This window comes from Aulonocara stuartgranti (genome assembly GCF_965226115.1).
Source record: "Aulonocara stuartgranti genome assembly, chromosome: 3".
NCBI lineage: Eukaryota > Metazoa > Chordata > Actinopteri > Cichliformes > Cichlidae > Aulonocara > Aulonocara stuartgranti.
Window position 1 is genome coordinate 47,781,535 of NC_138941.1, and position 10,408 is coordinate 47,791,942.

At 39.7% G+C, this 10,408-nt stretch overlaps 1 protein-coding gene across 2 annotated transcripts in view; it reads right to left on the minus strand.

The window, feature by feature from the left end:
- Positions 1-3,318, minus strand: part of clcn5b (chloride channel, voltage-sensitive 5b) — a 45,342-nt gene extending 42,024 nt beyond the window's left edge. The window contains exons 1-2 of one of the 2 annotated variants that reach the window (XM_082519625.1): positions 2,781-3,318; positions 2,050-2,199 (exon numbers count right to left, since the gene is read on the minus strand). In XM_082519625.1, the coding sequence (XP_082375751.1) occupies positions 2,050-2,188 (139 nt within the window). In that variant the 5' untranslated portion in view covers positions 2,189-2,199; positions 2,781-3,318. Of the gene's footprint in view, positions 1-2,049; positions 2,200-2,294; positions 2,744-2,780 lie in introns of those variants that run through there. The other variant, XM_082519624.1, reaches the window with a different exon arrangement.
- Between the last annotated feature and the right edge of the window lie 7,090 nt (positions 3,319-10,408).

Below are 10,408 nucleotides of genomic sequence, written 5' to 3' on the forward strand. Positions count from 1 at the left end.
ACACACACACACACATATATATATATATATATACACACATGTATGTATGTATGTATGTATGTATGTATGTATGTATATATATATATATATATATATATATATATATATATATATATATATATATATATATATATATATATATATATATATATATATATAACACAATAAATCTGTACGTTTCCAGGTAACTGTTTATTCAGGTGACTCACAAAGCATGTGCCATGCGCAGACACACACACACACACACAAACTACTGATACCTTATCAGTGTTTGAGAGCACTAACAGACACTAATCACAGAGTACGCAAACACTTCCAGACAGCAGTTTAGCCACACTAGCATCTGCAGTGCAACTTTTTTCGGGGGTAGAAAATAAAATCAGTTGCCAGGCTCTCTAAACTATCAAGTTGCAAAAGGAAGTGTCATTTAATCCTACTACATTCAAACAGCCAGGCTGCTACTGAGTGACAGCCCAATTCCTCACGTACTAGAGTACGTAGAGTCCTGTGTAGACACAGGAAATGTAATGATATCATTGTGCAATCAAAAAGCAAATGACTGTTTATAATATACAAGCAAATGACGGTTTCAGAATTTGAAATGGGCCTGAAACTACAAGTAATTACACACCTATGCACAAACTGTCTACATACAGTAAAAGTCAGTCTTACATTATGTGACAGAAGTCTGCATATTTTCCTGTTAGTTCTGACCATGACGGTTATGATTAATACAACTCAGTGAAATAATTTGATTACAAAACTCGTGACCTTCTTCTAATTCTGACTAAGACCTCTTTCTTGGCAAACATTCTCCTTCCTGTTATTAGCTGTATAAGAAAAGACTGTCAAAAAGATGTAAACTATGTGTGATCTGTGATAGACATTTGCTAGCTTCAGGTCTATTCCTTTTATCTCCAGCAGGGGACAAAAATACATCAGTTTTTAACCTTGTCCATCACACTTTGATTGTTGTTTTACTTTTAAACTAGCCGTGTAGTCTAATATTAATTAGTAAAACAAGTCACTGGGAGCATGTATAGCACGTAGCGTTTTCAGACAAGCTTACAGCTAAGGTGACTCAATCCCAGAGTCACCTTAGCTGTGAAACAGCAGCAACCGGTTTACACTGCTGTGTTTAACTGCATGCCCCACACTTCATAATTATTATATACATGTTACGTTGATAGTAAAGGTGGAAATCACCGAGATACCCCACAATACACAATCTTTCACTCACGATGCGATATTACTGCAGTTTTTAACATTTTGCCACACACTTCCTGCCTTTGTGTCACTTCAGTTATGTTTTTGCTGCAAAATGAGATGGTTGACTAACCCTGTCATTAAAGTGAGACGGAATCAGTCTGCTATCAGTCTGTGATTGTATGGGTTCAAGCTGGCAATTACATGCAGTCTGTTTCTGATAGTGCAACAATCAACTGTGACAAATCCTCCAAAATCACATATCTGTTGCCGTCTACACAGACAGAAATGCCCTCAGCAACCTCTCCTGTTCTTTAGGAATATAACCAGAACAAAGCGAGGTGAGTGTAGTCTCCCCGAGTTGCGCTCATTGACAAAGACTCTGTGGCGTTTAGAGGTTATACAGCAATTCTTCGCAAACCTCCAACAATCTCTCTGAGTGACTGCAGTCAGTCCAAGTCAGACTGCAACTGCTTGCAGAAAACGTTGCCTCCAATCAGGCAAAATGAGCCCTCTTGTCCCATAATAATTCCAGAGTACTTGAATGTATTTAATAAAATATCAATCTAAAATCACCATGCACACCCGCCCCCCCATTTGTCAGAAGAAAGAAGTCGTGCAGGAAACAGGCTGAAAGTGATTCTTGAATTTAAACTCTTTTTTTGTATTTATTTACTTTGAGGGGGACTTTTAATGCCAGAGTTAGCTGAAGCAAGTTACATGACTTGTGCTTTGAAGCTGCCTCACAACTCCCTGATAAGAGTTTAGTTGAAATGGTTTATGAACTTTAAAAAGCTTAGCACTGAAACCAGGCGTTGGAAAGACCAGCAGCAGGAGCCCCACCTGAGCTGAGCGGAGGGACGTCGTCCGTGGTCGAGAAGTCCAGCGTGGCTCCTGCGATGTCCACCATCTCGTCATCATCGTCATCGCTGGGATGATGAAGGCCGTCAAAGCTCCCGGAGCAGTACCCGGGGTTTTCCATCCCTTCAGAGCCTTTTAATGGGGGAAAGTAGGGGGAAACAAAGAAGAGAGGGAGGGTTAACTTCTACTAGCCCCACGGTAGGTATCCGCTTTTCCGCTTTAGTTACCTCTCTCTCTGTCGGCTGCATGTTTACCACGTAAACTCGTCCAAAAGTTAGACATAGTAGCGCACAGGTAAGAGGTCAGAGACCCCCCCTGCTAACTGTTTTACTGTTGAGACACGGGCACCGACAACAGCTGCTCTCTGTCCTCCTCACCCGCTTCATACCAAACAGCGGCTGCAGAGTTAATGACAGCACATCTGTGTTTACGGTGAAGTTTTCGCAACCATTTCCGCTTTTTTTGCACTTCTCTTTCTGCTACATGCCTGCGGCTTCGGGGCTAAAAGCCACAAGAGCAGCGAAAAACACAGCGCGGTCCCAGGAACAGCGGATTAGCCTCTTTCCTCGTGACGAGGACCGAGCTGTCAAACAAGCCGACACGGTGTAACCGTACGGCTAACTTTCATCAGCGCTGCTGCTTTTAACCGAAATGTGCTTTGCGCCTTGCTTCATCAATAATGAAAGAAAAAGCCGAATGAATCCGTACTTTACCTGGGAGGGAAGAAAGCAGTCGTGCGGCTCACTGAAGAAGGAGAAGAAGTCTTGTGACTCGGATTATTTGCCCCACCGTCGTCTTCTTCTGCGGGAGCTGCTTATGTCAACACTATCCTGTGTAAACTTAACTGAGAAAACCCTGCGTCATCCACCGACACCCCAACACTGAGGTTTTGTGACGCAATATGTACATTTAAGAAGGTCTCGGCAAAGTGTCCCCTGCTTGGACACTCACGCTGGTGAAACGTAGCGATAACAACTGTTTGCATTTGTGGTTTTGGCACTTAAAGCGCAAACGGTAAGCCGTCGTCAAGTAAGCGAAAATTAGCTACGTCCACCTTTAAGTCTTTTAATAAAAAAAAACGTCGTATAAATTAATTGGCGCTTTTACAGTCCGACACGTTTTAAGATTATACTCGAATATTAAATGCATACATTTTACATTTTTTATTGTTTTTATATGGCGTTAAAGCTTTTATTTTTACGCGACGTCGAAGCCCATGGTTTTTATTTTGAAACCCAAAGGAGGTAGTTTCCGGTTTAAGAGCGCAGCCGCTTTAAGGCTGGCACCGTCGGTGCCAGGAAGAGCAGTCGAGTGAAGAACTGTCGTTTACCCAAATTTGGTTCGCCAATAAGTTCGACAACTCGGTCATCAAAATAACAATAATAATAACTTATATGCAAAGCGTGAGTTTTATATTAAAAATCATCCGACAGTCAGCAAAATTATCCCCCACACTGAGCATCACATGTTGAAACATAAACAGTTTGTGCTGTATTATATCTGGATATTTCTATAATAAGTTATATTTACTACTAGGACTATTTTCCAGTGTATTTAATGAATTACTGTAACTTATCCGTACTGTTCTTACTGCCTTTGAGCAACTGTGACCAATTAATTTCCTCTGGGATTAATAAAATATTCAGATTCTGGTAAATTGTCTTGGGGGAAAACTTCTAATAGATACAATTACAGAGTTTTTTGTGTTTCTTTTTTATGTTATATAATATCGGGAAGAAACTTACAAATGTACATGGAGAAATGTTGTAGAAAAGTTGTTTTTTAAAACGTGCAAGGAAGGAAAGAGTGTCAAGTGTTAAAAGAGCCACATTGTTTTATCAACTCATTAGATCACTGAGTCAATACACAATCTACTGTAGTGAGGAGGTGTAACAGTAACTGATACACAAAAGCTACCATTTCATCCAAATTAGCTTTTTATCTGAATGGGCCTGAGTGAAAGGCAGTTGGGGAGAAATCACTGGTAGAAACAGCTCAGGAAGAGGCAGCCATCTGTCGCAAATGGTTGGGGGGCAAACACAAAGGGAAGAGAAAAAAAGACGGTTTCCAAACTTTTGTCCCCAAAGCACACGCATCATAAAAATATCAGCAACTTATCAGCTCTGCCACTTCCAGCTCGACCTCCTAGTTTTTTGTTAGTGCCACCATCTCCGAACCATAGCAGGTCTCATTACATATATAAAACAAATTCTTCAGTCTTACTGCAGAAAAAAAAGAACAGAAATGAAATGAAATGAAAAACGATAGAGGCACTTTTGGGTATGACCCCTATTTGCAATATGGCCTCAGCAAGCATATAATTTATTATCAACCTATCAGACACGTTCACGCAGTAAAACATGCACTATTGTTGTCTATGGTTCAGACCATGAGCTTTGTACAATAAATCTCTTGATGCATGCTCAATCATCCAGGTAAGGAAATCCCAAAAAGTGGATTCTGTGTTAGACAAAATATGTCTCAGCTGTTCCAATACTGACATATAAGGAGTATCCCTTAGTGATCCTGTATGTGCCAGGAGTATCAGAACAGTTGAGACGCATTTTTTCTAAACACTGCTTCTCTGTAGCTTTCAAACTCCAAAACATGCTGCGCCAAAAGCTAGTCTACGCAAAGGATCGGGTCCACAAACAGAGTAACATAGTGTACGCTGTTAAGTACCACAAGGATTGTCATGATTTATACATCGGGGAAACCAAACAACCTCTAGCGAAGCTGATGGCACAACACAGAAGAGCTAACTCGTCAGGCCAGGACTCTGCAGTCTGTTTACACCTACAGGCCAGTGGACAATCTTTCAAGGATGAGGATGTACACATCCTGGACAGCGCGGAGTCAAGGAGGCCATTTACGTGAAAAGGGAAAGACCATCTCTGAATCGAAGAGGGGGCCTAAGGGTCCATCTTTCGCCATCATACAATGCTGTGATTGCAGCCATTCCCCAACTCTCTGTGAATGGTACTTATAGCCAATGATTAATGGTCATTGATCAATGATCAATAGTATTTGATCAATTGGCTTTGATCAGTGGTTGTTGATCAATGGTCATGAGAATTTGCATATTAATCAGAAAACTAACCTCACAGCTCATTGTTCGTCAGTGCTGGTTTCAGTCATTGTGCAAAAGTACTGTTTGTAAGGTTGTGGAAACCTGCAGTCAGCTGAGACCGAAGAAGTCACTTGGATGAGTAATGAAACGTTTCTCGTACTGAAAACGCTACGTCCACGTGAACAGAATCAACTTTTGGGATTTGTACAGAAAGTTTCTATTCAGACGAGCTGTTTGGGTTCCAAGTGTCTCTTTAACTCACCTGGTACCAAGTTAATAGCAGTTAATAGTTAAGTAGTTAAATAAATAAAACTCAGGTTCAAAACCTCTGGAATCCTGGTCCAGCTGAAGCCATGAGACAGACAACTTTTGCTCTTGTTTCCCCAAAAAGGTTTATTTCTTTTCTCTCCACACAGGAAAGTGATCAGTTTGACCTCCTCATAAATGCCATCATCCTCACTATCAGTCAGGACCTTAGATGTGTGCTGATAAAGTGCATTAATTATTTTTCCCCCAGTTTGTTTGACTATATTTGAACCCAGAATATAAAACTCACCATTTCTATGTAATGTTTTTAAAATGGACAGAGAGCCCCACCTTGTGGTCTGCTGAAGAAACTACTGGAGCCTTTGTAATGTAGCATTTTTCACCACTTTACAGCACACGTTGCACTAGAGTCTAGGCCAACTGAACTTATGTGAGGTGATCTCAGGGATGCCACTAGAGGTCACCTTTTGAGTTTCTCTGTATGTTATGTTTATGGTAAGTTATTTAAGGTGGACACACACAATTAGCTGCAGGTGTGTTATTGATCGTAAGGAGGCAAACAGTTTGCTGCGCTGCTATGTTAAATCATGGAAATAAAGAATCTAAAGGACAAGATGAGTAAGGCTGGAGTTATTGGACTGTATCAAGTCTAATAAGTTAATTCATACCAGTGACATTGCATCACTCCCACCAACGAACACCTCAGTGGCTTCAAGCCTAGCCTTAGCCTCTACAAAAATAATTGAATACCTCACAAAGGGAACTAGGAAGTGCAAAAGGTAAATGGGAAAAACCCATAGACACATGAATAAACGTAATACAACAAGACTTGATACAAGAGGAAGGAAGACTGAGGGAGGAATTACACTCTAAAGCAAACAAATATAAAAAATTAAACAGAAACCAGAACAAAATATTCAAATAAAGAAAAAAAAGAAAAATCCCAAACTCAGAAATGCTTGTTATAACTGACACAGTAGTACAAAGACCATGTCTCCAATTTTTTTGAGATGAGTTGTTATGGCCACCACTTCTTATGACAAAATCTCAAAATTGAGCATAGGCATAACTTTGTGCTCAACTTTATTTATCCCTAAGGAAATTATTGCCAGATGGCAAAAATACCACATGGTGACTCTGCTTATTTATTTATATATTCAATCATTTGCATTACTGTATTGACACCAATAAACTATACCTACATGACCTGGTAGAGCTAAACCTTGCTGAGCTAAGTATTTGATGGAGGCTGCAATCTTTGATAATCCATACCTTGGTTCCTCCTGTTGTCTGGCAGCAGCTGAAGAAAGTTTTGAAGCTACAGTGTTCCCTTTTTGAGCAAAGATGTTCATGGCATGGAAATGTACCTGACTTTCTGCATGTCCTGAGAACCTGAAGAGAGCACAGTGAAAACACAGCACCCCCAAAGTGGCACTGTAATGCAACCAAGGAAAAGTTGTGAACCACTTTTGTTTAAAAGACAACACACTTTTAGCTCGCTTCTGCACTACTATAAACTTAGGATCAGGATGTGCAGGCTTTGTGCAGACGATGATGTCTGAAACATCAAATCCTTCTCTGTCTCTGTCATCTGTATTTGACTGGTTCCTGACACGGGGCTCAAGTCCCCGTGGTAAACATGGCAAGAAAACTTGTCACTCTCTCAAATAACTATATCTTAAATGATTGTATTGCACACATTAACAACATTATTGACATTGTTAAATTAAAAAGAAATCTATTAATATATCCTTGCATTCTCACATGTCCATTTGCCTGAGTGTTGCCCTCAACGTATGACCCTCTGTGAGGAAACCACACGAACCAAATACAGATCAGTTCAGTGTTCTGACAGTGTGTGCTTGCGTGCACAATTATTTTGCCGTTTTTTTATGTCTGTTACCTGGTCATCCATGCCTCCTGTGCAGCCTTTCTCCGTGCTCTCCCTTTCTTTGGTCATCTGACCCACTGTCACCTCCTCCTTTCTCTTGACCAAGTACTACACCTCCTCTGTCGCCTTCTTCTGTCTCTCCTTTTTAAATTTCTGCACCTCCTCTGTCGCCTGCTCTCTCTCTCCCCATCTCTGCTTCCTTGAGTCCCTCTTTCATCACCTGCCCTGCAAACCTCTTGAACCTGATGTATAAAAGCTCAGCTAAAAACTGTTTTCCCATTAAAGTGTGTGTGTGCATGAAAATACTTTGTTAATCACTTTGTTTGACTTCATAAATTAAGCCAAGAATAAACATCTATAGTGGGGTTTATAAATCGCACACTAGGGAGGAGTAAGGCTTTATAGAATATGGCTTGTGGATTTAATAATACCTTCCTAATTCTTAATATTGTGTGATGACTATAAAGTGTTATAATCTTAAAACATTCAAATGGAAGCAGTTTGAAAGCTCCCAGAGCAGTCTATGCCAGAAATGTGTTGGCAGCAGTTTTCAGTTTTGCACTTTACTCATTTTTACAAAACCCCACGTGAGTGATCATACAAAAGTATTAGTAACAATTAGTAACCATTGTATGCATTCAATAAGAAAGAAAGTTCACGAGACCTGGAAAGCATTGGTAACGAGAGCACTTGGGACGTGCAACTACCCCCAAATGGCAAAGGGCTGTAGTCATGGCTTGTGTTGTACAGCTCTCTCCGGGCACGATCAATACGGTTTCTTGAAATGTTTTTTCCAACGTCAACTTTGACCTTGGGTGGTAACAGTGAAGATCAAGGTCAAGAGCTAGGCGGTGACTACCTAGTTTGGCTGCGTACCTAGTTTTGGCTAAGCATTTGGAAGTTTCAACTAGAGCAATAAAGTTTTTAATGCTTTTCACATTCAGTGTGACGTTCACTTTGACCTTAATCCGATTTAAATCAGCTCGAGATGTTATTGGTATTTACCGTCACACAAAATTTGAAAATGATTAAATGATCAATGATTAACCCTGTCATGCATGCATTATGACAACCTCAATTTGAAGTATTTTTATTCATCTTTAGGCATAAAAAAGGAATAAAAATACTTGTGACTGTGAGGTAAGTCTGCAAGAGCTTATCTCCAAACCATAAAGAGCAGAGTAGTTTGGACTTTGTGACTAAGTGAAGTTTGCGATATTAATACTTTTGTTTGTTGTGCCAGTTTTCATTAAAACTGTTCATGTGTGTCTGCTTTGAGTCCTTTGAAAAACAAAATGAACCCAAATTATAGAACAAAGCAGTGTTAAAAGGTGTCTTCTTTCTCTTAAAGTGTGCATAACGAACACAGACAGAATGCTACTAAACACATAACGTCCTTAGAGGAGAAAAGAAAAACTGATGAGGTCAGTTACAGTCTGTTAAGGAGTTGGGTGGAGAATTTGGTTTAAACATTACACAAGATTTTAGTAAATACATGTATCTCTGTTCTCAACAAAAACCACAAAGAGCAACAAGTCTGACTGGATTGTTTGATGAGGCCCTGATAACTTGTAGAAGTGGGCGGAGCTGATCATATTATTTAGATAACGATGGCTCTCCAACAGTTTGCGTGCGCTTTCACTGTGGTGATCATTTCCTTATGCAAACGTAAGAAAAATGTTTTATTTTTTTCAGATATTTTCTCATTGCTCAGGTTATATCAGGGGTGGACGAAGTGTGAGATTAATTAGAGGTACAAATGTGACTATTCTAAATGAAATGTTTCACCTGGATACAAGGAAAGAGTCCATTTAGCATTAAAGGAATTCAGAGTCATGTCTATTATTAAAATGTAATCAAACAAAATCAGCCACTGGACTGTTTCCTTTTCACACTTTTTTGATATGAACATTTTGTGCTCTATTCAGTCAGTTTCTCTATTTTATAAAGTGCAGATATTTCATGTTCCATCTTTGTTAGTTTTCTTTGTCATGACAGTTATTTTTTTTCGCAGTTCAGCAAGAGTAACTGCATATGTCACATCTGATCATCCCTCAAACCTGTATTACAAAGAAACGGCACCAATGAGTTTACTTTAACCATCTTCTCTGTTTTCTTATTTGTCTGTTATCAGTATTGATATGATAAATTGTGCATGTACTGTGATAACAAACATTAAACTAAAGTATAACAGTATTAATTAGTCAGTGAGAAAAATTGTGAGCTCAGAATTATTTTAGAAGTTGCAGTGTAGTGAGATCATTTTGTGAGATTGTTTGAATAAATAATTTCATCTATTCGCTTTCTCACAAATGCACGTGTTTGTCTCGGTTTTTCTTTTCAGGTTGTCGTTCAGAGCAGCCCGGTAAGCAGCCAAAGACATTTTTACTATTCAGGTTCTGTGTTTTTGACTTATTTCCTTCTCTCGGCTGCACAGTAATTGGAAAATATACACAGTAAGCATGTCCTTATTTGGTTATGATGGGTTATTTGGTTATACAGTATAAGATAAGATAAGATAACCTTTATTAGTCCCACACGTGGGAAATTTGTTTTGTCACAGCAGAAAGTGGACAGTGCAAAGTTATACAGCAAAAATTAGAGAACACTGGAATACAATGAGAATAATATACTGTACACAACTGCACAGAATGGAATAAAATATACAACATGATAAAACATAGAATAAAAATGCTATATACAACTGAGTAAAAATACAACTTTGTCAGAAAACAGTATTGCACTTAGTCTTATTGCACATGTGTGGGTTTGATCAGCTGCAAAAGTCTTTGTTGTGGAGTCTGACAGCAGTGGGGAGGAAAGACCTGCGGAGTCTCTCCGTCCCACACCGTGGGCTCCGCAGCCTGCCACTGAAGGAGCTGCTCAGTGCTGTCAGTCTCCTCCATGGGGTGGGAGATGTTGTCCAACAGGGATGACAGCTTAGTCACCGTTCTCCTGTCACTCACCACCTCCACAGGGTCCAGAGGGCATCCTAGAACAGAGCTGGCCCTGCGGATTGTTTTAAGTGATAATTCAGTGTGAATTCATCTTTTTGTTTTATCCTAACAACATGGATAAGCCTTATAGAAAGACTTTGTTTCTAGACAGGCGCC